Source organism: Barbus barbus (genome assembly GCF_936440315.1).
Source record: "Barbus barbus genome assembly, chromosome: 23".
Classification (NCBI taxonomy): Eukaryota; Metazoa; Chordata; class Actinopteri; order Cypriniformes; family Cyprinidae; genus Barbus; species Barbus barbus.
Genome location: NC_136751.1, coordinates 24826638 through 24854522, shown reverse-complemented (window position 1 = coordinate 24854522; position 27885 = coordinate 24826638). Strand labels below are relative to the sequence as shown.

At 37.1% G+C, this 27885-nt stretch overlaps 2 protein-coding genes and 1 pseudogene across 5 annotated transcripts in view; 1 reads left to right on the top strand and 2 right to left on the bottom strand.

Moving 5' to 3' along the window:
• The first annotated feature begins 121 nt into the window (after nt 1–121).
• On the top strand, nt 122–10618 carry LOC306843224 (tetratricopeptide repeat protein 38). Its single transcript, XM_079374562.1, has 14 exons — nt 122–241; nt 612–689; nt 768–849; nt 1159–1330; nt 2044–2217; nt 2350–2425; nt 2892–3011; nt 3121–3180; nt 3441–3479; nt 4822–4903; nt 6385–6550; nt 8622–8781; nt 8865–8938; nt 10174–10618. The coding sequence occupies exons 1-14, from the start codon at nt 128–130 to the stop codon at nt 10250–10252; spliced, it is 1476 nt and encodes a 491-aa protein (XP_079230688.1). The 5' UTR covers nt 122–127; the 3' UTR covers nt 10253–10618.
• A 238-nt stretch (nt 10619–10856) lies between these two features.
• Nucleotides 10857–20858, bottom strand: LOC306843223 (tetraspanin-33-like; annotated as a pseudogene). The gene is made up of 8 exons: nt 20763–20858; nt 18021–18079; nt 17795–17922; nt 17380–17454; nt 16490–16585; nt 16004–16132; nt 13766–13927; nt 10857–10925 (listed from the first exon to the last, which is right to left on the bottom strand). The product of its transcript is annotated as a tetraspanin-33-like (transcript).
• Nucleotides 20859–22530: 1672 nt separating this feature from the next.
• LOC306843222 (tetraspanin-9-like) overlaps nt 22531–27885 on the bottom strand; it is a gene marked incomplete at its 5' end in the record, with an annotated part of 192565 nt that continues 187210 nt past the window's right edge. For all 3 annotated transcript variants that reach the window (XM_079374560.1, XM_079374561.1, XM_079374559.1), the window contains one exon: nt 22531–27460. In XM_079374560.1, the coding sequence (XP_079230686.1) occupies nt 27389–27460 (72 nt within the window). In that variant the 3' untranslated portion in view covers nt 22531–27388. The remainder of the gene's footprint in view (nt 27461–27885) is intronic.

Below are 27885 nucleotides of genomic sequence, written 5' to 3'. Positions count from 1 at the left end.
TATTAACAGTGCGAGTCGGACGTGTTCGAAAGAGACCGCTCTTGATTCAATTATATCTAGAACCGCCTGCACCATTCAGTCCGATTCGTGAACGAATCATTCAGAGAGGTGCTGTGAACCGGTTCAAATGATTCCTCAGAAAGATCCGACTTCAAAGGCTGAAGCTCACGAGCGTGTCTGCCATCGAGGAAGGAAACCTCTGCCTGTGAGAATGAACGTTTTGAGTTTCAGAGACTGCAAGGTAAGTAGGAATTTGTTTACAATGTGTAATTCGTGAACCCTGTTGACCTTGTCTTTGACATTTACTTAGTTAAGTTTACTTTGTTAAACAACTAAACCGTGGAAGACACAAACTTTGTAAACAATACAAATAACAATAAGAGAATAGGTTTCAGTTTGTGCTTTGTCAGCAGTTTCTGTATCACAACACATCAGTTTACTTCTTGTTTAGAAGAAATACAGTTAATGTGTTTTGCATGTTGTGCTACACAGTATATTGCATTAGATATTGTATTAAATATTGCAAAACTAATTCAAGCAATCTTACTAGGCCAACAAATTTCAATTACAGTTCATATAGTGTATCATTTCTGTTGTGCATGTGTTGTCAGGCATGGAAATCAGAAGGTCTGCCACTGTCCACCAGCAGTAATGAGGCCTGTAAACTATACGATGCTATACTGTCTCAGGTACATATACATATGCTGATACTGATAACTGTGTGTATTTGTATAACTAACCTGAATACTACTGTCTCTGGTGATCAGTATGTGACCTGGCGTAATAATGAGACACTGGGAGGAATAGAAGGCTGTATTACAACCATCAAAGCTGCAGACCCGGACTTTGGTATGTGATTGCAACACTGAACATTGTAGTCTGTTAAAAGCCGTTGTAAATATTAAATGGCTTCTGGATTTCAATTGTGGTATACTGCTATCACATAGTTATTTTCTATATCACTCCACACAGTGATTTCTCACATATTTAGTAATTTGATCTCAAAATCAATAATGTCATTTTTTTGTATTTATTTGGTAAGAAGCCGTGTGATAATGTGCATTCAGCTGGTCATTATCGCAAGATAAACTCTTTCACGGTGATGCAAGCCAGCCAAGGCTTGCCTAAGTCCTCATTAGTGTCTGCTTTGTGCTGCAGTGATGGGTCATGTGATCTCTACTGGGCTGGAGTTGGTGGGAACAGGAAGTTCAGTCCTGCGGGATGAGAAATTGGCCAGCGCGGTGAGGAGGACCGTGGAGTTGGCCAGCACTCAGGAGCTCACGTCTAGAGAGAGGAATCATGTGAAAGCCGTGGAGCTCTTCTCTAAAGGGTGAGTGTATGAGAACATTCAACAGGTGACATTATGAACGTTTCACATCCGCCCGCTCAATAAAAGGATTTTCTGTATTTTTATGGCGATTTTGCTGGCAGTGTTGTAAATGGAGGTCTTTTTTTTTTTATTCATTTTAAGCAAAGTTGCCTTCGGCCCACAAGCAGTTATGAATTGGTTCTTTTAAGATTCATGTTCACTTGTATCCTTGGGCAAGAAAAGAGTGTGACTGTCATATGAAAGTTTAAAATTAAAATAGTTGAATAAAGAAACCTTCGTACTGAACATTTCTGTACTCAGCACTAATTAATTTGCTTTATTAAAACCAAGAGTATTTTGTCAAAAGAGCACTTTTAAAAGAGGGGTCGGAGGTGACTAATTAATTTTTTTTTTTACATTTTGGGTGGTAAAAAATGTCAGATTTGAAAAAGGCTGTCGTCAGAATAATGTTGACTTTAATAGTGTTATCATAGACTAAAACTATTAAAAATCATATTAAGTAATTGAAATAAAATATTAAATAAAGTACTAAAATTACATTAAAAAAAGTAAATGGAAAAATAAAAACAATTAAATTACACTTACATTTACATTTATATATAATCATATTTTAATTTATATAATTATCATAAATGCTACTAAATCAACATGTATAAATATGTAAATGTCATATGAATTGTTATGGGTGAAGTAGATTAAATGGTGTGTTTCAGAGCCCTGCACAAGGCCTGTGAGGTTTGGGAGGGTATTTTAGTGGATCACCCCACAGACATGCTGGCACTGAAGTTTGCCCATGATGGATTCTTCTACCTGGGTGAACAGACTGAGATGAGGGACTCTGTGGCCAGGGCTCTGCCCCACTGGAAACCGCATATGCCGTTCTACAGGCAGGTGCCCAGCCAGACAATGCTGTCTTGAAATGTATTTTACCATGTGATGAATTACTTGTAAAATATATATTGTCTTATAGTATATACAGTGTGTTGTTTTCATTGGAAGTTTTCTGTTTTTTTTTCCAGTTATCTTAAAGGGATGTATTCCTTTGGGCTTCTTGAGACTCATTTGTATGATGAAGCTGAAAAAATGGCAAAAGAGGTAGTTTTGTTTAACTGCATTTTAAATTTATGTTCATTAGTATTGCTCACTACTTTGTTATGGCACTATAATGTAAAAAATGACTAATTAAGCTATAAAACATTAAAATAAACATAAAAATTATATTAATATTTTTTCATGCAGTAGACACAGTAAATGATCTGTTCTTGTCTTGCAAAACTGTTGAAAAACAAAATAATATCAGATTTCATTTTCACAAGTCCAATAAAGTCTAGTGCTCTGGTCAATGCATATTTTATATTCCCCCACACAGAAAATTAGAACTATTTAATTTCTTATAATTTTGAATACTTTTTTTTTTTTTTACTTAAAATGTTATACCAAAAAACAAATAATTAAAATTGTATTTCAAAGTAATTAATAAACGTATTTTCTGCTTTATAAAATATCTTCATGATTCCTTATTAACTGAATGCACCATTATTGTAATTCATTGTTCCTGCAGGCCCTGGCTCTGAACCCTGAGGACGGATGGAGTGTCCACGCTGTGGCTCATGTCCATGAGATGAAGGCAGAGATGGACAAGGGACTGATGTTCATGGCCTCTACAGAGAAAGACTGGATGGTCAGAAATACCATCCAGAACATATAAAGATTAACATGTAGAAGCACACTGTGATTGTGTAAAAGACTGTAATAATTTTGGTCATATGATGTCTAATATCTCCCTAAAGGTGTGTGACATGCTGGCATGTCATAATTATTGGCACTGGGCTCTATATCACATTGAAAAGGTAAAATTCTAATGGGAGGCAACAAAATTATTAATTTTTACTTTATTACTTTAAAACATATTTTTCAAAACATTTATCCATGTTGAAAAATGTGAATTTTCTTTTCTTCTTTTTTATATTTATATTACAAATATATGAATTTATGTATGTATTTATGCCATTTTCATTTTTTTTACACACACACACACACACACACACATTAATTATGTTTGTTTATTTATTTATTCATTCATTCATTTAGTGAATTCTTTTCCCCACAGGGTAATTATGAAGAAGCTTTGAAGATTTTTGATGAGCAGGTCAGTGAACTGCTGAGCTCTTGCCAATAATATTATATTTACTAACAAAGAAGTGGCACAGTACTATCCAATATAATGTTTTTTCTGTGTATCATGGTAGTAGCATGGTATTCTTTGAAGTGTCAATACCAAGGCACAGCATTCAGTGTATATCAAAGATAGTGGCATCTGATACCACCCGTAGTACCACCACAGTACTTTTTTTCAAGTGTACGATAAATCTTGCAGGCATGTAGTGAATGTAATTAGTCACACCAGGGGAGAAGTGTGAATCCTGTCATGTGTTCCATACTCAATGTGACGGATGCAGGCTGGTGAAAGTTGAACTGATGTAGACAGGAGCATATGGGTGTCGGGGTAAAATCTTTAGACTACGTTCTCTTGAATGTATTCTGCAGGGGCACACTGTCAACAGACCATCCATCAGTAAATGGAAAGTAGAATATTGAAAGCTGTGATACTAAAGTCTTAAAGCAATTATATAACTAATAATTCTTTATTTTGTAAAATCTTTATCTTAAATGGGATGGTTGATGTGATGTGAGATGAATATCTTTACATTCATATCAGCAGGTGCATTTAGTCAGTCAAGTAAAGTCACAGCACACTTAAGAAGAGCACTTTATATTTAGAAAGTTGTTAAAAATATAGCTAACACTCTGTACATTCAATGTAGCTAACATTACAAACATTATATAAATCCCAGTAGTTAAAGTAATGTATTGTAATTTTACATGGCCAGAAGTTTGTGACCACCAGACCAGATCTGTGCTTGTTGAAAATGTAATATTAATATGGAGTTAGGCCTCCCTTTGCTGCTGTATTTTCTTCCACACGTCTAGGAAGGCTTTCTCTTGTATGTTGGGTCTTAGATGTGGAGATTTACTTCCATTCAGACACATGCATCAAGGGTTTTAGATAGTGATATTGGACAGGGGGTCCTGGCTGTCATTCTGTGTTTAAAATCATCCCAGTGGTGTTCAGGTCTGGGTTTTGTGCACGCCAGTCAAGTTCTTCTATGAAATCATTCCAGTTTGAACTTCTGTTTTTGCCAACTATGCTATAAGAGAATACATACACTCCATAATATTTAAAATGATGGCATACATAACTCTGTATGCTTGATTGCATCCACCTGTTCGCAGTGGATATAGCTGAAACGATTTGATTATAAAGGGGCATCCATATATATGGAATTAGTTAGAATTATTTATTTGAATTATTCAGTATATGACTTAGTTCCATGCCCTGTCAGACTCATTATATAATGTAATCTTTTGAAAATTAAGATGAATGTGCAATTGAAGTTTCTGTTAATGTGACATTTGAAACCTTTCTCCAGATTTCTCGGCGCTGTGTGAAGTCTGGAGCCATGCTGGACGTCGTTGACTCTTGTTCACTGCTTTACAGACTAGAGCTGGAAGGTGAGATATCATCCAGTCTCAAAATAGAGATTGAAAACAGTACAACTCACTGTCTCTGAGCAGGAGCAGAGAAATGTGTCGGTTAAATCTATTTGTGGTAGGAATCCATCAACAGCCAGCGCATGCTGAACACATTTGCATTTGACCGTTTAATCAAGGCAGGTTGTGTCTGAAGTCTGCGCTGGAATATAACTTGTGAATCTGCTGTGTTGAAAAGCCATGATGTGATGTGAAAAGCACTTGAATGTTGTTAGGCACGTTTCTGGACCTTGAAAATTTGTGTATTTTGGGAAAAGAACTAGACTGGTGAAAACAGCAGATGGCTGGGGTTTAAATGGTGGCATTGCTTGTACTGTAAACAACAGGGCCGGGCTATTGCTAAACAGAAACAGACACCTGAATTTGTAATAAAATAACTCATCTGTATATAGTTTATATTTTAAAAAATGTCTTGATGCTTAAAACACAAAGAAAAAATAAGATTTAAAAAATGTGATATATGGTATTTTCTGAAAAATGAAAAACTCTTATATTAGACAATTTTGCATCTCAAGTTTAGACAATACAAAAGTACTGATTAAGCACATTATTTTTGCAGTCAAGTTCCTTGGAAATGCTTTGCAAGACACATGTCCTTGTGGAACATGTAGTCGCATAGAGAGACATTTACAGTGCAATCTGTGAAGCTCCAGAGGTCATCTTGAAGATATTTTATCCTTTGGGATTTGTGACATTCCACAGAGAAGATAAAGGGGAGTTCAACCTTTCTGCTCTTGATCTTAGGGTGATCTGGTTTGAAAAATGGCTAATGTTACATAAAACTGCTCCTGCTCTTTTTTTTTTTTTTTAGCCTATTTATGGGCACAATTGAAGTACAGGATGTCATGATCTGTTTTCAAGGATGCGTTTAAGGTCTTTGCTGAAAAGTATAGTCAGTTTTTATTAAGCTTTTCACAAAACATTTTTAAGCAGTTTTACAGAAGCACTAACCAGTATGTACTGTAGTCATGTGTTTATCTAGAAAAAAATACAATTACCTATCGTGTTATTAATAAAGTAGCCTATTCTAAAGCATCTGATATTCCAAACCCTGCCGATTTTAAGTTTGTGTGTTCTCTAAAGAGCTCAAATGTTTTTATACTATGCTAATTCGCAGGACAGAGTTCACTTGAACTTTGGTTCACAAACATGAACTTTCTGCTCTCTTGTATTCACATGCGTATGAATGAAAATGGATGGAGTGTGAAGTCTATTGTGACTGCACCTTGAGACAGCTGGAGGGAAGCTGGTAGCAGCCAGTGAAGCGTCCCTCTCTGTCTGGCTGGTTTAGCTGCCTGTAGGCATGGTTCAGAAACACTGATGAGCTGGGATGTGAAACTGGACGTGTTGCATTATGGTTGAATAAGAGGCAGGTTTTCATGGTGAAATGCACCCAAAGTGGTGCAGCTGTTTGTGTGTGTATAAAATGTTGTTCATTGCAGGTGTGAGCGTGAAGGACCGCTACAGAGAGCTGCTGCAGGTGACCCAGCCACATACAGAAGACCACACGTTACTTTTTAATGACCTGCACTTCCTCATGGTTTCCCTGGGTAGCAAGGAGACCGCCACCACTCAGCGCCTGCTGGAGAGTCTCCAGGAACTAGCTAAGTGAGCCGCAAACATTACATAACCCACTCAAGAGATTACATTACAGCCAGGTTCTGCTCACAGGTGGGAGTTTGTGGAGGCCGGGTTGTTGTTGAATGTAGCGTGTCTTCAGGCTCTGTGTGAGATTTCTTAGAAATGTCCCTGCTCTGGGGAAGACTAGTGTTTTCAAGGCTGATGCGCTGCATGCATATTCACTCCAATTTGTCATAGCAGCCAAAACAAACGTCCAGTAAAGGTTGTACAGAATGAACACGGAGTGTATCGAAAACATCACTGAGCACAAAAATTCATTTCTTGTCAGCATGCTGTGTTTTATAAGATAACATGATGAGAAGAATCCTCTGGGAGCTGTATTTTCAGCACAGCATCTGTTCAAAGAAGGAAGCGTTTTCACAAAGTTTACAATGTTTTTGTTTCCCACTCTTTATCTTTAGGCTTTTGGTAACAATTAAAAAAAAAAAGACCAGTCCACCTAAAATATAAAAACAAAAAATATAAAAGGCAGAGGAAAATATTTTGTTTCTATTAAAGGAACACTCCACTTTTTTTGGAAATGGGCTCATATAGTTGAGTTTTACCGTTTTTGAATCCATTCAGACGATCTCCGGGTCTGGCGGTAGCACTTTTAGCTTAGCTTAGCATAGATCATTGAATCGGATTTGACCATTAGCATCTCGCTCAAAAATGACCAAAAAGTTCAGATAATTTTCCTATTTAAAGCTTGACTCTTCTGTAGTTACATTGTGTACTAAGACTGACGGAAAATTAAAAGTTGTGATTTTCTTGGCCGATATGGCTAGGAACTATACTCCATTACGCAGAGTAACTATAGTTAACTATACTGATATTACGCAGCACCTGAAAGTAGTCCCCAGCTATATCATAACTAGTTACCTTGCTGGGGACTACTTTCAGGTGCTGCTTGATATCATTGCGCCTGCTGCACCCACGGTACAGCAGCAAAGTTCCTTGATTATTACACCAGAATGAGAGTATAGTTCCTAGCCATATCGGCCTAGAAAATCACAACTTTTTATTTCCCGTCGGTCTTAGTACACGATGTAACTACAGAAGAGTCAAGCTTTAAATTGAAAAAATATTGAAACTCTTTGGTCATTTTTGATCATGGTCTAATCCGATTCAATGATCTATGCTAAGCTAAGCTAAAAGTGCTAGCGCCAGACCCGGAGATCGTCTGAATGGATTCAAAAACGGTAAAACTGAACTGTTTAACTCCAGGGGAGTTGTAAAATGAGCCCATTTCCAAAAAAGTGGAGTGTTCCTTTAAGTTGACACCATTTCTACTCAACATTAGAGTAATGTTAGATGGATAAACCTGAAGAAATACAACAAACAAAACTGTGGCTCAATATATCACTAGAATAAAATAATTTTAATTTCAAACAATTTTATAAAGCAGAATGAAACCGTATTAGGGGCTGTTTACACAGAACACATTTTTCCATTCCACCGCACTATTTTCCATTATTTTTCTATGTAAACGCGCAGTAGACAGATGTGTTTGACCGTTGTTCCTGCAGCTGTTGCAGTGGCTCTTTTAAACTTTTAAAAACACCTCTAGACCTTACGTTTCTTTTTCGTTCCAGTGCCATGCATGTTTTTGTGATCCATTGCGAGATCCATCTAGCACATATTTACATTGAAAAGCAACGAAAAAGCAGCACAAAAACGCATTCTGTGTGAATGGCCCCTTAACCTATATATAATTACTAAATTGTATAAAATTAAAATGTAAATAATAATAATGCTAATATATTATTACTATTTATATTTATTTTTTACTTTTTGTTTAGGTTTGTCTTCAACCTTATTGTGGATAATTTGAAAATCTAAATAAGGAATAAAGCTTCTGCATATTTGATCTAAATTATATAATTTTCTTGAATAAAATATTTTGAATAAAGTCAATTCACATCCATGCTGTGGTTAACATATAGTGACCAGAGGCTGGCAAACTCCAAAAAAAAAGTCCTATTTGTTGTGCACAGAATGACATGAGGATGAATAAATGATGACAGAAATGTCCATTTTAACACCGTTCCTCCTTCAGAGACCCAGCTGAGAACCATCAGCTCCAGATAGCTGAGCGTGTGGGGCTGCCCATGTGTCAGGCTCTGCTGGAGTATGACCAGGGAAACTACAGCCAGGCCGTGGAGCTGCTCAAACCCATCAAAGACCGCTTCGTAGAGATAGGGGGCAGTGACGCACAGGTCTGCTTCACTGCTTCACTACAGTACGTATAAGATAAGCAGTGTTTCCATACTAAACAACCTCTTTATTTGTTCATCTGCAGAGAGACGTTTTCAGTCAGCTCCTTATTCATGCTGCCATCAAGTCTGGAGACAAAAAACACCAACGATTTGCCAGGTAAATGTTGTGTTTTACCCTTCTAAGTGAAAAATGGTTTTCTAATAGCTCATTTAACGATTTGCCAGGTAAATGTTGTGTTTTACCCTTCTAAGTGAAAAATGGTTTTCTAATAGCTCATTTGTTGGCTTTTATGCTGCACTTTAAAGGAGCTGTTAGGCTTACAGTTTAAGCTCGAGACACATTACCATAATTTGTCCTTTTAACTTACGTTGAAAGTATGTGAAGTTTAAATACCGCCGGCAGAATCTAGAAGATACTTAGCATTTTGAAAAGATAAGATCAAATCTTTAAAATAATAATAATAAATAAATTGTTATTTGACGTAACAGGTGTGTTCATATGTTCCACGAAGTTACAATAAATAAAAAATAAATTAATATTTTTACAATTAATTTGTTTTTTGGTCTAGTGAAATATATTAATGTAATTGTCAAACAGCTTAATTGAGACAAGAAGTAAATAAATAAAATTAGATTTTTTTTTTTTTATTTCACTGTGAAATAAAAAATAAACTTTTATTTATTTACTCTATCTATCCATCTATCTATCATTTTTATTGTTTTGAGTAAACTTCATGCATTTTTTGTTTGTTGTGGGTGGGAAAAATCAAAAATTGCATTTGATTGGGTTTGGATTTTATGTTATGGGAATGTTCCATTAAACCTGAGTTTCTCAACTTGGGAATTTTAAGGGAACTGACTAATGTTTTGTCTTCTAGTCGCTAACAACTAATCCAAGCTGATAAATAACAAAAAATAACTTTTGTTATCTGAAGCGTATAATAGATCAAAAGCCATGGCCAAAAAGAAAAATGGGTGAAAATTCTCTGCATTCTTTGAACTGGTTGTTAACAAAGGCACACAACAGAAGTGCACAGTCATTTTTATGTAGAAATGAATAAAACTGACATACAAGGCCACAGGTTTCCCATTAAAGATGAATTGTCATGTCAGTTGATGTGCTAATTATAACCAAACTGTCTGCGGATGCTAGGTATTTCTGTGTAATTCAGATTCAAACAGAAATGTTCATGTTGCGTTTCATTAGTATGCAGTGCTCATAAATCCAAACTCTTCCAAATCGCAAACTCCCACCTGTTTTACACAGGTTGTGCATTAAACGAAGTGCATGTGAACATTTTTAAAATGCCTCATTCAGACAGAAATGTTCTCCTGCAGGGATTTTCTTGGACTCTTTCTGAGGAAGCAGGTGTTGTGTGTGTTTGTCCCTAGATGCATGCTGATTGAGAGAGATGCAGTGCGGCCAAACTCCCTGCTCACGGACCGGCTGATCCAGAGAGCCCACTCCTAACATGTTTAAATTCAGTCCCCATTTCCCACACGGTTAACAGCCTGTTCTCTGTTGGTTTAATTACAGCCTGCTTTCCTAACACATTTAACTATGGACATCAGATCAGAGAGCCTGAGTACATCCCACAGTGTTTGCACTGAACAAAGTCTTGTGTTTAATGTGTTCACTCCTCCGGCAGTGTTAAACTGTTAGTCTGGTCTCTTCCTCCTACATCACAAGACATAAACAAAATGGAAAGCCTCTGAAAAGATTTTCCTTTTGCATTACGTGTTAATCAAGTCCGAACAGTAGGCATGCAACAAATGACCATGATTATTCAATGCTGCGTGGCGTGCATTAAAAATAAACTTGCAACTATGCTTCCAGACTTTTGAATTTGTAATGAAGACATAAACAATCCCACAAGCTTTACAGGCAAACTTTATCAAATAACAGAAAAAATCTAAACCAAAATAGCAAATAAATAAGAACTGGCTCCGAGGCATAGTGAAATGAAACTGATAGCAAATTGTGCTGGAAGTGTGAGAGCAGTCAGTGCAGAATGAAAACATCACTCCAGAATGTGAGAGAGATTGGCGGCACTGCAGGTGATTGTCTGCTGCTTCTACATGATGGATCCGATCTCTATCTGGATCTCAGAAATGAGGATCTGAGACAGAACGACGGCGGCGATCTGTAGATCAAACAGAAGAACTGTGTCAGGACAGCAGTGTGCGTGGAGAGAGGATAGTAATTTCAGTTTCTGCCCAACACCCACTGAAAAATTCATGAATGGAAATGCAGTTCATTGCATTCAGTGATACGGGATACAAATACACAACATTCATTGCAAAAGGATCACAATCTTAAAAAGGATATGTGTGTGTGTGTGTGTGTGTGTGTGTATATATATATATATATATATATATATATATATATATATATATATATATATATATATATATATATATATATATATATATATATATATAGGAGGTATATGAATTTGTTGAATTACAGTTGACCGTGTCTTGGGAATGAAAATGGTTTCTAACAAAGCCACAGCAGAATGGACCACTGCCAATCTCTGATCAAATGTTTTTTTTTTTTTCTGAAATGAAATCTTAATGGTTGACTGAACGGTTGAAAAACTCGCTCACTCAAAGACAATTATATGTTTTGCTCTGAATGAATCAGCTTGTTTTGAATAAACTGGCTGAATGATTAAATTACTTTAAAAAAATGGTCACCACCTACTGATGTAATTTTAGTGACATAGCAGCAAATACAAAGAAGTCACACTGTGACACCTGTAATTCACAAACTAAAGGCCTGTCCCAATATCCACATTTGCAAAAATATAGCCCCACGACCCTACAAAGGACAAATTGATTGGAGAATGGATGATGAGGCAATTGTTTTTATCTGAAACGTAAGTTTAAAGGGCACCTATTATGCCCATTTTTTACAAGATTGGTCTTGGGTGTCCCCAGAATGTGTCTGTGAAGTTTGAGCCCAAATGCCTTACAGATCATTTATTAAAACAGCTAGAAAACGTCGCTTTTGGGGCGTGTCGAAAAAAGAACTGTTTTGGAGTGTATCGCTTTAAATGCAAATGAGCTGCATATTCCCGCCCCATCTCCAGAAGAGGGCATCGCATATACGTCTCTCTGCATTGCATACCCAAAGCAATAAATAGCCGGTAGACACAACATAACTGAGAGCGAGAGAATCAGTGTTCAGCCGTACATATGGGAAGTCAAATGCACTGAAAGTGGGACGAAACAGCGTGACGTTACAGAGCTCGCGGTCAACATGGCTCAATATACCGAGCCACGTAATCACGCTACGTATTTTAATTTATCAGCGTGGCGCTTGTGAGAGTAGTTCACGCCGCGCTGATAAATTAAAATACTTCTATAATGTATGCACACAAATACGGTTAAAAGGCTAAGCACAATAACAACATGACATTCACAAAGGAGTCTGGAGTGATAAATGTATTTAGGTAGATTTTGAGGCGCATTACCTTGAAAAATGAAAGTAATCCACTGTGTCCTCAGCAGCTCAGATGTTGGGAGAAAATCCAAACACAGAACACGGGGATTGCTTATGAGACATTGTTGGCATTACAGCTGCTCAATAGTGGAGAAAATGGAGGACAGCGTACAACCGCTAAGGGCAGAAACTATAGCAAGTGCAGAGCTGTCAGTCAAACCCCGTAGCCCGGCCCTATGCAATGCGTCGTCACACTGCATGAGAATCAAAACGGTAGTGAGTCTGACAAAATGCGATAAAAATATGGATTTTTATCATTGTTGGTGGTTCACACACTGCCAACACACATTTATGTCCAAACACAATGTAAAAGTGGATTTTGCATAATAGGTACCCTTTAATGATACATTATCCCCCTAGTGGATGAAGCATAAAACTACAAGTAACTTGCGGATGAACATAGTGCTGGTCATTACTTGAGTTGTGCTTCGGCTCCGTTGTTTTGCACTAATGAATCTGTTGACGTGAGGCGCACCAATGGCCGCTGTTGTTTTGACTTGTTGAAAACAATTGTTTTAAGATAAGGTTACAAAAGTTTGGCGATGCTGACACTAGTCTTAACGATTGTCTTTCATATCAGATTAGGTAAAACAGTAATAACGATATACATGGCTATTTAGAGACTGACATTGCCATTATAAACCGTTTTCTAACGTAGTCGGTGAACAGCAAAACGTGATGCTATGCTAGCTATGCTATACAATGTTGATTCATAATTTATTACAGGCACTGGCACTTTCCCTTTTTGCTTGCAAATGTTTTTCTTGAGGTTTATTTGTTGCAGCTTCAAGCTGCTTTGACACCTTCCATTGAATATAGCAGCTTGACCTTTTTATTTACTTAGAAGTTTGCAGTTTCCAGAGAAATCCATCATGACATGACTCTAAAACACAAATAATTGTTCTAAGCTTAAACTAGTGATTTAGGCAAAAACATAGTTTGGCAGATGGGTTTGTTGTTACGTACTCATTATTTCAGTGTTCCCTTTGAATAAGGTTCAATGTAAAGGTTAACAGCACAGTTCACCCAATTGTGTAAACATTTACTCACCCTTAAATTGTTCCAAACCTGTATGAATTTCTTTCTTCTGATGAAACATGAAATAATATATTTTGAAGAATGTGGGTAGATGATGGTGCCCAATGACTAGTGTTTTTTTCTCCATACTGTTTGAGTCGATGGGGTTGTTTGGTTCAATTGTTTAGTAACCCATATTTTTCTAAATATCTTCATGTTCAACAGGAGAAAGAAACTCATACAGGTTTTAAACAACTTCATGGTGAGTAAATTGTCATTTAAAAAAATAATAATTTTTGTGGACTGTCCATTAAAAAATGATTGCGAAAACAATATTACATTAATTTTCAGTACAGTTTTTGCGTGTGCAGCAATGCGTAACAAAGCTGTATTGACCTATCAGCACCAGTGATTGGATTGCCATCTGTTTGAGAAACAGAAATCACTCACAAATGTTACCTGTGGTAAAGCGAGACCCAGCGTGAGCGCCCCAACTAACAGCAGATGAGATTCAATCCATATTACAGCTCTGTCTGCACAGCCCACCGGATAGATGGATTTAGTGACGTCCAGGTGGTTTTGTGTTTGAACCCCAAAACCACACATGCTGTTGATCACAGTCTGAAATAGTAGATGTTTTTAGTCTGTAAGCAGCAGGGGGCAGTAATGTTTTAGCCTCATTTTAGTCATGCTTGCTTAATGTACCTCATTTTAAATCTATAGTATACAAATGCAAACATGATCAATTAGTAGGTTCGTTAAAACAAGCAGCACTATTAATTCTATGCATATTTTTGCCATATCAAGGGACCAGAATATCATCTGAGGTGATTTTGGGAGAGTAAGCAACCATCTAATAACCACCCAAAACACCTTAGCATCTTAATAACATGGGGGGGGGGGGACACCTGCACACATTAGCAGCTGTCCTGACAAGCATGCATGTAAATGAATTAATAATGTAGAGATTCTTAGTGCTTTTGATTTTGTCATTGATGATTATTCTCATCTGGCACGCACATTTTTAACACCTACCCAAGCCAACTGGATCTTCTGACTTGATTGCATCCTACGCTATCTAATGGGTCAGGGCCGGTCAGCTTTTTACAACTCTAGTGTGTCTTTTACCACGCAATCTGAAGATGTTGAATTCCCTTTTGTTTAGTGGGCTGCAGATGTAGAATGCAGGTCAAGGTCACCACTGTAAACATATGCAGTTTTCAATTGAATGTTTGCACCAGCAATTTCCTTAATGTGTGATTTAATCATTCATCACCCTTTTCTAGCTTGCAGTGACTGATAACTGACAAGAAACCTACACGTTAGCATCTGAAAGATCATTTTTAACTTTTAACAGCATTTATAAATATATTTTTTTGATGGTTAAACTAAATGCATGTGATCCCTGCAGGTCTCCCTGAAATAATGAAATGATTCATTTTCATATTGCTTGCGCAGATGCCACAGAGCAGTGCCATCGTCTCCATGTGAACATCTGTTTGGATGAATCACCGAATTTTCTGTCATTCTTTTCACTTCAAACAATACGTTTGAATGCTACAAAACAATTAAACCTGTAAACCACACAGCTTTTCACTTTTAGCGTCATTAAATGTGACACAGCTCCTCGATTTCTTTCTGTTTTTGTTTGAAAGAATTGCATTTTGTCCGCTCTGACCTGTTTAGAGCGTGTTTATCCAGCAATCACCGTAGACGTTTGCCAAGAGAACAGAGATCATAATATTTAGTTCTGCCAAGGAGTGGCTCTAAATAGGTGATCTATGTTCTGTTTGAGTATCTTATCAGCATTTAGACACGTCTCACGGATTGAATCAGAGCACACATTTAACGTTTCAGCCAAGCAGCTGCTTTGGACGTCATGCCAAAATGGCACCGCTCGGTCATTCGCTGTCTTGAGAGGCAAGAAAGCAATTCAGAACACATCAATTCTCCCCGAGTTGCTGCTGTGACAACTGTGTCGAAATTGAAACTTTGTATTACTGATACGTTTGGTAAACCCAATCTGTTTAACTTCACAATGCTCTTACTGATGTGATTATAACTGGGCTAATTAGCGGCACAGGCCATCATCGTTAAAGATGAAGGCGCAGAGGAAGGACAAAAGCTGACTTGACACTTTGAATCTGTCTTTTGTGGCACTTTGTTGCAGAGTGCAATAAACCAATGACCACATACAGTTTTGTTGAGCTGATGAGATGAAAAATAATACAACTTTGCCTTTGCACTAATGCTAGACTACAAAGACTGAGAACAAAAGGGGAGGGACTGTGTTCAAATAAAGGATCACAATGAAGGATCACTGTATAACTGAACTCAAATTTGACATTTTATGAAATCGTGAGAGGTGTTTTCTAGAGGGGTTTTGCAGTGGCTAAAGCATTCTGAGCGGTTGTTTGCATGTTGCTATGTGGTTGCTAGGGTATTCTGGATGGTTACTTGAATGATGTTCCTAATCCTTCATATGAAAATATAAAACAATATTGTAAAGTTAAATGTAATTAAAATGATTTAGAGCTTCAGTCGCACCAAAGTTATTTAAACTCATAAAGCGCCATATGAATCCTCACTTCACAGACAGACCTCATATCTGCTTCTATTTCTATGTCTATTTTCATTTTGGATATTCACAACTGCAGATTAAAAATCAGGCAGTAGGTGTAGGTGCTTGTCTCTCACCTCTCCTGGTAGAGGAGTGCAGCATGAGAAGGGAACCGCACATCTCTCAGTGCTGGGGTTTGACGGGGTGCAGTTGAAGTAGAGGTTCCAGGACCAGTCGGTGTAGTTGTTCCAGCCGCAGCATTTGAACTGTATGGAGAAGTGAATGTGAAAGTATTTTAGACACTGTCTCTCAGACCACATATTCACCTTGTGTCTGTTGGACCCATAAGAATTGTCATTGTGAGGAGGACAAAGAGGCAGGAGATCATACTGTGCTGTATTGGAGAGTAGAACATTTTCTTATTTAGAGAGACGTGTTCATGTGTTCATATTACCATTACCAAACAAAAGTTATGTATAGAATATAGGGATATTGATATAAATGTTTCATCTATTTATTTAATTTTGGTTGTAGAAATGCACATGAGTGCTGGTGTATTATTGTTTTTCATGTGGTCTGATGCATAAAGAATTTGCACAGTCTGAACAAGATATGACCCGTACCTCTTTTTGGATGTAGTCCATTAGGTTTTGAAGGTCCAGATCATCTCGATAGTGCACAATGGCCTTTTTCATGAATTTCCCCAGAGCATCGCGTGTCTGTGAACATGACACTTCATACAGTCTAGCCACCAAGTATATTTCCATACGTACCTAAAATCAAACACTTCCATCTGGGTTGTATATGCATATGTAATTGTGCTACGGGAGACAGGTCGACAGCTCTAATTCACTTTGGCGGCTCTAATAGCATATGCTTTAGTGTGGTAATTAACTCTTGGGGCCCCACCTGAGCGCTCTGCTTCTCCCCTGTCAGTCCCTCTAACGCTGGCATGTTCAAGCACCTCTGAATGTCATTAACAGGAAGCCTCCTAGAAAGTCTCCATCGAAACGGAACATTTGGTTCCACTTTGATGTGGCAAAGCTCTTTAATCATTAAGCTGCAAAGATGCTTGGAGCGACGTTGTTAAACTGCCCTGTTTAACTGTTTGCGCTGCGCTCTGACGGTGAAGTATAGTGGGATGTAATACACTCTATGGGACCTTCTCCTGGACTGTAGAACTTCAAGAGTTCAGTCGTAGGATGAGGTAATGGTAGAATGATAGGAAACTCTATAGCGGGAATTGACGTTAAGGATAAGATGAACAATGGAACTGACCGGTGGATTGCTTTTAAATTGACTTGCTATAGCATGAGATGGACTTAGAGACTGACAGATGACCGCTAAAAGAGGTTAACCAAGCCAAAGCCTAATGTTTCAATTAATCTTTAACAACCTGCAGTGTGTGAAAGTCATAACAATGAAATATGATTCATATGATAGCCCATATCCTGTATCAGTGCTGCAGAAAAAACGTCTAGTTTATACACTTAGGTTTCAAGTGAAAGCCCACCTGGTCAGAGTAGAAGAAGCCCAGGATTGCAATGACCATTTGGGTTAGAAAGACCAGGGTAAGACTAAATGAGAACTAGAGAGGAACAAAAAGAAAACCAAATGAACTGATAATAACAGATGTGTTGGGAAGACCGGGGCTAGTTGTCACACATTGTACTCCACTGAATATTTCAGTTTTTTTTTTTTGTTTGTTTGTTTGTTTTGTGGACATTTTAAAGGCATGGCTACTGATGTTTAATTAATATTTCTATTTTTATCATTTAGGTTTCATGCATATTTTGTATTTTGTTATTGTCATTTTATTAGTTTTTTTTTTAAATAGTACTTTTTTTTTTTTTTTACATTTTATTTTTAATTTTAGTTAAGCTTTATATTTTATTTAATGCCAGTCTAATTTTAGTGCATAAATTCACAATTTTAAGGAGCCGAATGTTTTCTCGCAGAGCTCCAATGCATCCACAGAAGGTGATGAAGAACACGACCACCCCGACCACAATGAGAAACACAGGAGGATCAATGAGGAATGTGTCACGTACTGCGTCTGTGGAAAAAACCCAGAAACACCACTAACCTCTCGACTGATCCACACACATCTGCAGTTTATTCAGAGGTGAGGAACACACACAACACTTCACACACCTGTTGCTTTCTGAACTTTGCCATATACTCTTAATAGCTACAATGAGAAGAGAAAACGCCTAAAAATGGATAAATAAACAAATAACATGAAATAATCAATTGCACATTGATCATCCACAAAACACAAAATGGGATGGCTTGTGTGTGTGTGTGTATGTGTATTTATATACAAGTTGTCACATTTTGGTGTCCGTATCAAATTAAATGTACAAAAGTGATTGTATATACATTTGCATATCAAATGCAAGTAAAGTGTCTACTCTAATGTTTCAAAATGTGAACATAAAGTGATCATGTTCCATGGTCATTCAGGATAACACATACATTTATGCAAAAATGAAACAATATATAATTAATATTATTCTGCATAATTAATTCTAACCTGTACTTATTTAAATATATAAAAGAAAAAGTGAATATCATATATATATATATATATTACTTATTTATTTTTTCTTTTGAAACCATAGCTCAGCAATATGAAGTTTGTTCTGGGAAAAGCTCTAGATAATTTGTTTTCAGATGACACTTGACTTGATATTATTTTATATAATGAAATCACATTCAGACATTTAAACTGGATTATTGGAATTTATTTTTGGATACAGTGCTTTCTCCATAGAAATGTATTATTACTGGTTATTATTATTTTAATCAAAGTCCGCATTCCCAGAGCTAAAGGGTAAGAGTCTCTGAGCAATAGCTTGGTCCAGGATTATGCTGGTAATATTGCTGCAGTCACCATGTGGTACAGAATAAGGTTTTTTTGTGTGTCCGAGTGCCACTGCAGTTCCATTATGCAGCTGAAGAGTCTTCCACCTGAGTTTATAAAAGCAGTTGAATCCTATCATCTCGCTTCTTAAGAGTCGATGACAATACTTTGAGAGCATCTACAGTATGTACTTAGCTTGCACATGAAACACAAGGAATCAGGTTAAAGAGCCATTCAGAGGCTTTTTTGGTCCAGTGGAGGAACAGCCATCTATATATGCGGTTTTGTGCTTTTCTGAAAAACCCAGCAAGCCAGTGCGGCTGGAACAAAAGACTAATAGATCATGCCGTCACACTCGGTCCAGAGGTCCATCTGTTGTGCACAAACATTGGTTTAGTGTGAAAGAGTGTGATTTGGCAGTGCCGTTCACATTTCCAGCACAACACTCCGTCACAAAAGACAATTAATGGCAATCATAGTCCGCAGATCATTTATTTTCAATGAGAGTTGGTGATTTGAGGCATTATGAGTGATGGCAACTGCTGGTAATGTGACAAAATTGAGCAGAGTTTAAAATGATGTGAATGCACAGTGTGTGGCTTTTATTCCATTTCCATTTTTTTTTTTATGTTGAATCAATTATTTGTCAAACTTTTAGTTTTTGGTTTGTTTAATAGTATCACCAAATGATCTAGATAGCTAACAGGAGATGTTTTGCTCAAACTGTGATACTAATGGAAGCCTCAGTTAGAATGAGTTACATTATAGTCTAATTTGGCAATTAAAATATATAGATTTTTTATGTTACTTAAATAAATGTATAAATGTTATTTATTAAAAATAAGTCTATTTTTACCAAGGCTGACTTGATTTGATCAAAAATACAATCCATTAACATTGTGAAATTATCACAATTTAAAATAACTGTTTTCTATTTTAATATATTTTAAAATATAATTTATTCCTGTGCTGTAATGCAAAGCTTAATTTTCATTACTCTAGTCTTCAGTGTCACATGATCCTTCAGAAATCATTCTAATATGATGATTAGCTGCTCAAGAAATATTTCCTATCAATGTTGAAAACAATTTCCCAGATTCTTTGATGAACAGAACATTTAAAAATATTTTGTAAATATTAATGTCTCCACTTGCACAAAAATGGAATGCAATTATATACTTACTGAATAAAAGTATATTAATGTATTTAAAAAAAATCTTACTGACTCCAAAATCAATAAAGGAAAGAAATATAAAGGTAATGTTTTCTTAAAAATAAATTATATCTTAAAAATAAAAATGCTTTACTTTTACCAAGAATGAATGAATGATAAATAAATAAATAAATAAAAATAATTACATTTAACAAACAAACAAACTGGGCCTGCAGGGGCCAATGTGTGTGTGTGTGTGTGTATATATATAGGTTTTATGTAGAGTTCGAGGTTTTTTTTGTTGGTTTATTCAAGTCGATGCATTTTTAAAAGTTGTTTTCTCATCCTGTACAGAGCATTTTAAATCCAACGGGAAGTTTACAGGAAGCTTGAGACTCTTGAGAACAAAAGCATAAGCCGAGGCAAATTCTGCAGCGTGAGTAATTCACTCGATTCTGAATGGCAGATCTATGCAGACTCTATCACAGTCAATGCTCTGATAAAACACTACGAACAGAAGAGGAACATGAGAACAGATGCTTTTGTTTTGATTGCACATTTCTTTGGGGGGATTCAAGCCTTCCGCTGCATCATATTCCGCGATTACATGCTGGAGAGTGGTATTTTTACTCTTTTCATAGCTATAAAATTCCTTGCAATTGTATGCAAATAGAGTGCTCCGAATTGAGTCGTGTTGTGTTGAAAACATCACACTTGCAGAACAATTGCAACAGCGAGTCTGTTGAAAAGACTAAATTACATCCACTGATGTTTTATTCACTTCAAAGCTGGCCAAAGAGCCTATGCTCTGCAGCCTGGAAATGTCCTCTCCCTCAATAAAACAACATTTGTAGCTGGTGTCAGAAGTCGCACTTATCCAGAATAAAAAGCTGAAGAAGAACAGGAAGTACCGAATCCAAGGGTTGACTAAAGAGAACATTTCCTTCCTGGTAAGGCTCACCTGCCTATCCATTATATCAGAATTTTAGAGGCTGAAGATTTAAAAAAAAAAATGGCAATGGCAGAGCAGGCCAGGCCAAACAAATATACCATCCACCATGTAAGTTTCAGTCCACAGCTATAGCCTGAAATGGACTGCAACAGCTGCTGTGCATGTGGACTGACGCGCCACATACATTAGTGTCTGTGGAAATGGCCAGAGCACACTGTTACACAAAAGCCACCTTTGGATGCTTTGAAAGCTCCGTTCCATTGTGTTCTATCACCAGTACGCCCAGGGCAAGAATTTGCAGTTAGGCAAAACAGACAAGGCTTTTCGCTGTTCCAGTTTCAACAATATTCTCCTTCTCTATCTCAATATGAGAAGATATAACGGCGGGTGATAATAGACAGAAGAAACAGAGACCCTGAGACTTCAGTGAATCAGACTGTCACCTGCCTGCTTTTCGGTTCAAAGGGATGATTTTATTAGCAGGGCTGCTGCGGGACTCTTGGTAGATCAAGGACTGTGAAACCAGGACAGGCAGTGCAAGCGCTCCTCTACTGCTGGAAAGCAGTTCTAAATATAAATGACCCATCGTGAAACTGCAGTTTCAGGAGTAGTTTGGGCTCTGCTGGTTGTCTGACTGGCTTTTCTCACTGGGAGCTCTGCTGTTTTTCTGGACTGCATCTGTAAAGCTCATTGAATCCTTCATTCACGAGAGCCGAAGGACAATCAATAGGGTTGTTGAGAATCTTTCTCACAAGTTTATTGCTACAGGCTCTGAAAGGATTTTCTTTGAAAATTTGGAGACATACCAGTGTACTTTATGAGATCCAAGACATTGATTTGTTTGTTTCCGCCCTCATCCACAAATACACTGGGTGTATCCGCTGTATGCGATATGGATCCAGTATAGTCTATCATAATACTCGTATTACCACATTCAGATGCTTCTAAGTAGCTTTCAAAATATACTGTAGCTATAAGAGTATTGATCCAGCCAAGAACAGCATTGCTCTGCAATGTCTAATGACTTCACTTTATAGGACTGATATACAAAGCTTTCTGTATAGTTTGCATAGTTGGTTTTAGAAAGGCACAGATTTTGATCTTTAGTGAAAGCTGCTTTTTTCTTTTTAGGAAAATCAATGCATTCAGACCCCCTTAACTTTTTTTCAATTTTGTTATGTTGCAGCCCAATACTACAGTTGTTTAAATTTATTAACTTTTTCTATTTGATCTCATTAATCTCTTATGATATTTCAGTCTTTTTAATAGATTTACAGACATTTCTAAAATTCTGTTTGAAAAAAAAAAAAAAAATCAATCAATTGTAGTATCAGGCTGCAACATAAAATTGAAAAAAGTGAAGGGGGTCTGAATACTTTCTGAATACACTGTATATTTGTTCAATAATATTGATTATTTAGAATTTGGAGAGGGAATTTTATGATACTATGGAATACAAATTTTATGAGCTTTTTTCCCCCCCACTGTCGAGCGATTAAAGGTTTGCTATAACAAACATAAAAACCAAACCCAGAATAATACAAGGGTTAAATACAATTACATGTTCGATGTAATTTAAATAAGATACAATGGAAATGCCATCTCCATTGTAAAATGGCCTGTATTCTGATAACATTTTCAAGCTTCTAAAATGAGTACATATAAAAAAGGCAATAAATGGCGTTCTCACAGGGTTTGGCAACACACTTTCCTTTATTTAAAAAATAGTAGGATTTAAAGAATGCAATTTAGTGCACCACCTAATATATTTATAGTGCTTTACATGTAGCAAAATACTCCACAGGACAAATCTGGGTTCACAAGATATCCGATAACTGCCACTCACCAGGACACTACATTAACACGCCACTCGAGAGCATACGTTTCTACAGCTTGTATATGCAGTTTACTGGTGGTGGTTAGGATGGCACTACAAAAATACAGGTATGACCGCGATTATGGAACTCAATGACTTTTTAGATCCCTTTTTTACCCCAAGCATACCAAATTAATAGATCATTTTATGGCAGTGTCTGCTAATGGGAGAACAAATTCAATAATTCAATTGGTTGTGCTGTGGTCATTTAGATCACCAATAAGAAAGCTTTCTCATCCCTGCAACGCTGTCCACTAAAATATCAGAATTCAATACCAACAAATGCCAACATTTCATTCAGATCTACAACTTAATTATTGAATAGGTACAAAAACAAAAGAAAACTAAATGAAAAACATTAAAACACAATAAATGGGTACAAAATTAGTTTCGAGGACTGTTGATTAAAATATCCCAAAATATACAATCAGATGGCATGGGCGTGCAAGCTTTTAGATGTTCTGGACATAATCTTTTTCTGGGCCATCTTCAATATGATAGAAATATAGAGACCTTACCTTTCTGAAAAATTCATTAGTATTTGGCCAATTAACTTTTACTTTACAATTGATAGAAACTATAACGTGAATTTACATGTGCTTCATGATAGTATCCACAGATGAAAACCCAACATAAATTAATTCTAATCTGACATTATGAAATGCATATAACTATATATAAAAAAAACTAAAATTAAGGTCAATAATCTCATCTCAGCACACCCTTAAAATCAATACGTGACAAAATATATGATACAAAACAAATGACAAAAAAAACACAACAATGTACAAAAAAATGACATTACAACACTTGTGTTGGAGTATCAAGCACTGATATTCTCTCGCACCTTTAGATACTTGACAGACATATTTAGACAGTTAGCAAAAAGCAATATCTTCGTTGCATATTAAACCGATATTCCCCAGATGTCATACACGTTTGCGACGGTTTATGAGATGATCCGTAGGGAAATGTTTACGTGCATTAAGCTTGACACAAATGCATTGCAAAACATAAAAAACTAACATATTAGCAGTAAAAATTTAAATTGCTTGGTTGTTCAACATGATACTGCGTCATTCAATACTAACATCTCAACATCTGACTATTTCAGATTTAAATACACAATGCAGCCTATAACAGTGGAAAAATATAAAGGAAAAATGGGTATCGTATATACTTTTTGAAAAAGAAGAATAACAGTGAGAGATGGGTTTAAGGACATCTTTCAAAAATTAAAAACATTGGAACAAGGACCAAAACAACTTTCCAAACTCAAACAATTCCTAACCTTGGAAAGCTTACACACGGGATTAGTTCACAGGATGCAATTTTGCGGCCAAAGTTTGTAAATCAGTCAGATAAGAGGGTTGGGACACGTCATTGAAGTTTAGCGCGGCGGGGTTAGAGACAGTACACTGAGCAGATGGAGCGCATCAGTGCAAACCTAATCAGAGCTAGTATTGACTAACTCCACGGTGTTCATGAAGCAAAAATGGGTTTGAAGCCAGACCACCAGGCGTAACACAAAGCATTTTCATTTATGATGGTAATGATGTTGACTGTGGCCTACTGGAGACAGGCTTGCATATTAAAACATTTTCTTGCATTGTTTCTGTTTGCTAGCGATGGTGATCCTGCGGAATTGATTGAAAAATGCTGTTGATTTCAGTCCTCCTGATATAAATGCCTCATAAACAAATCCCTTAAAGCCAACGTGAAACACCCTTGACAACCCATTTTTCATCCATAATGTGACATTTAGGAGTAAAACGGTGTGTTCATTGATTAAATCAAATGTAGGCTGGGACAGGATGTATCCCAACAGTAATGTTGGGCTTTCCTGTATCTCAAATAGTAGAGCATGGCGCTAGCAACGCCAAGGTCATGGGTTCGATTCCCAGGGAAAGCAAGAGCTGATAAAATGTAAAAACTGTAACTTCAATGCAATGTAAGTCGCTTTGGATAAAAGCATCTGCTAAATGCATAAAAGTAATGCACCTTTTTCAAATCTATAATTATTTGTAACATTTAGAAGTTAAATAACATTAAATGAACGCTTTTTCTATTGGTAAAATGTACGAATGGCTGCATAACCTACTATAGTAACCTAAGCTCGGCTTCTTTATAAAAAAAAAGTAAATGGGGTCAATTTTGGCTTCATGTTGACTTTAAATGTTTGCAGGCAGAGTGTGAGTGAATTGAGTCGGCAGTTTCTCAGTCTTTTACTTTAATGACCACAGGTGGCTCTGTGTTCAGTGACAGAGTTCCTACGCTCATCCAGAGCAGAAGCACTCTTTCCCCTCCATTTCAACACAGGATGAGTGTTAGAAGTAGCTGTCGCTTCTGGTCCCCACTGTTTCTTGATACAAAGCAATTTTTCTAAAATACAGTAAACAAAGATTGTGTGTCAGTGAGTGTTTGATGGGATGAGAGGTGTTATTATTTCTCTCTCCACCTCGAGTGCTCTATTACGTCCCTCTCGGTCACACATTAACAACGCGCACACGCCGAGCTCTTAAGACCATCTCTGGTGGTCTCTCAGCCATCATCATGCTGCATCTATTGCTCAGTGATTTTAAACCCCTAAAAACTGTCTGCTGGTGAACACACTTTCACTTCAAAACTTCCTCGTCAAGATGCATTTGCTTTGAAGCAAGTCCCTTTAGGCCGTGTGATACAGAAGCGTTATCACTCCATTCAGCAGGAATGTAACCGTTCCAGCCTGATGCTTGAAACTAAAAGACAGATGGAGACAGAAAAGAGCCGAGAGAGACAGAAAAGCAGCACAGGCTATAAAGCTGAGGTGTGCGGAAACAGAAACACTGCAGACACTCTTTCTCTAGATGAATTATGGCTGCTGGATTATAGTCTATTATTATAACTTTTTATTGTAACACTTTGACTGTGTTAGTAATACTTGACTTATATCTTGCAATGAAGCAGTATTGACTATTTTCACAGTTCTGCTGGGCTGGCATTAGTGCTAGATAGGGATACTTTAAAGAAATAGCTGAAGGAAATTTCTGTCCCCTCCTGTCACTCTGTACCCTGTGATTTTCTTCCGAAGGACACAAAAGGACAACAGACCACCAATTTAAGTCATTATCTAGCCCACATGTAATATGTGCTCACAGAACTTGTCAGAAAGGTCAGAACATTCCTGCAGAATTAGAACACCCATCAATCACAAAGTTCTATGAAATGACCATTTAAACGTCTTGCAGCACAGCACATTTACATATTAAAAGTAAGACACTCAACAAGTATGTAACACACTCGCACCAAGTTTGATTATGCATATGCACAAATGAGTCTTTTCTTCAGCAAGTAAGTTTTGGAGTGAAGAAAACTTGACAAACTGTAGAGCACCAGTCTGTTATATGCCATATTATTTTTCAACCTCCTTTTTAGAGTTTGAAAGCATCAAGTCTGATTTTGTTGTACAGCATAGAGCCACATTCTTCAAAACTATTTCCTTTTGTGTCCATGGAAGAAAGCAAGGCCTACAGATTTGACATGAAGGTGAGTAAATTAATTTTACTCTTTCAGTCTTCCAAAAACCTAAACGTTACTGTCCCAGAAGAAATTTGCAAACATGAACTAGCTGGAATCTGTATCATTAGGCTTTGTCTTGACATTCTTTGGGGTACAAACTTGGATTCAATAAGCAAAACATGGGGAAATGGTCAAACTTACAAAGCTCTGCCTTTTATACTTGTCTAGTTTACCAACTTTTGTAACTTAACCTAAACTTCGCTTCATTGTCTATGCTACAGAGTTTCAGTAGCAGTTAAAAAGACCTTTTATTGGTTAACAAAGATGTTTTTGCATGAACATGGATGGCTGGCTAATCAGACAGTCTGTATTTGGAAAAACAGTCCCTGTTTGATGTATTATACTGATATTAGATTGTGATGGTTCTCATCATCTTTCGACATGTTTCGATGCGTTCTCAAATCACAAACCTTTAAACATAAGAAAAGGCTTATTTCCAACACACACAGACAAACTCAAATTCCTGGTTATACCTCGCTAAACTCTTTCTACCAGCTTCTTCCAATCCTTAGGTGCACAAAAATGACAATTATGGGATTGGGGCAAAGTCACTTATAAAAACAAACAAACTAAAAAGTCTTCAGTTTTCTGTCTCGTACAAAACCGCATCATGCCAAAATGGAGCTGTTTGTCATTTACACTGTAGATGGAGGTGATGATGAGCGATGCTTTTCAACTTCATCCACCCTGAAGGTTTCCAGTCTGATGTCTTCTCGTCTCGTCTATATGATGAGCGGAAAGGATTTACGTATTAGTAAAGCCACATAGTTTGTTGTCATTATTCTCCTTCCTGCAAACGTTAGTTAGTTCAAGCGTAAAATAAAGGTTCTGGAGGAGATCAAGAAAGTCAGAGGCCTCATGGGGAGGATTCTGGCCAAGAGTCGGTCCTCTCGTTCCTCTCTGTGCCCGGGTCTCTTTGGCAGATGAGCAGATGGGGGAGAAAGAGTGGAAAAGAGACAGACCATGGCTGAAGTCTACACAGGATAGGAAGGTATAAGCTGGGGAATTAATGGGAAGAGGGGTTGACCAGTGGTGAAAGTTAGATACAAGAGGAGGAGCTGTCCTCCAGAGTCTGTCCCATAATGCACCAGGGCTCCTCCCTTGAGAAATGGCCTCGTTAAGCATCATACTTCTTCCCGCTTCTGTGGATCTGATGGAACAGTGTCATGGAAAAGGCCATTCCCAGGAGCTGGAATGACAAAATCCAAATGTAAAGGTTAGTGTGAAACACATGAGCTATATGTCAGCAAACACAGATGGCCTGGGTCAATCGAGAAAAAAAAAAACATTGGATATATTCCTAATTAAACAGTTGAGTTTTACCATTTTTTTTTATCCATTCAGCCGATCTCCGGGTCTGGCGGTAGCACTTTTAGTTTAGCATAGATCATTGAATCAGATTAGACCATTAGCATCTCGCTCAAAAATGACCAAATAGTTCCGATAATTTTCCTATTTAAAGCTTGACTCTTCTGTAGTTACATCGTGTACTAAGACCGACGGAAAATGAAAAGTTGTGATTTTCTAGGCCGATATGGCTAGGAACTATACTCTCATTCCGGCGTAATAATCAAGGATCTTTGCTGCCGTACCGTGGGTGCAGCAGGCGCAATA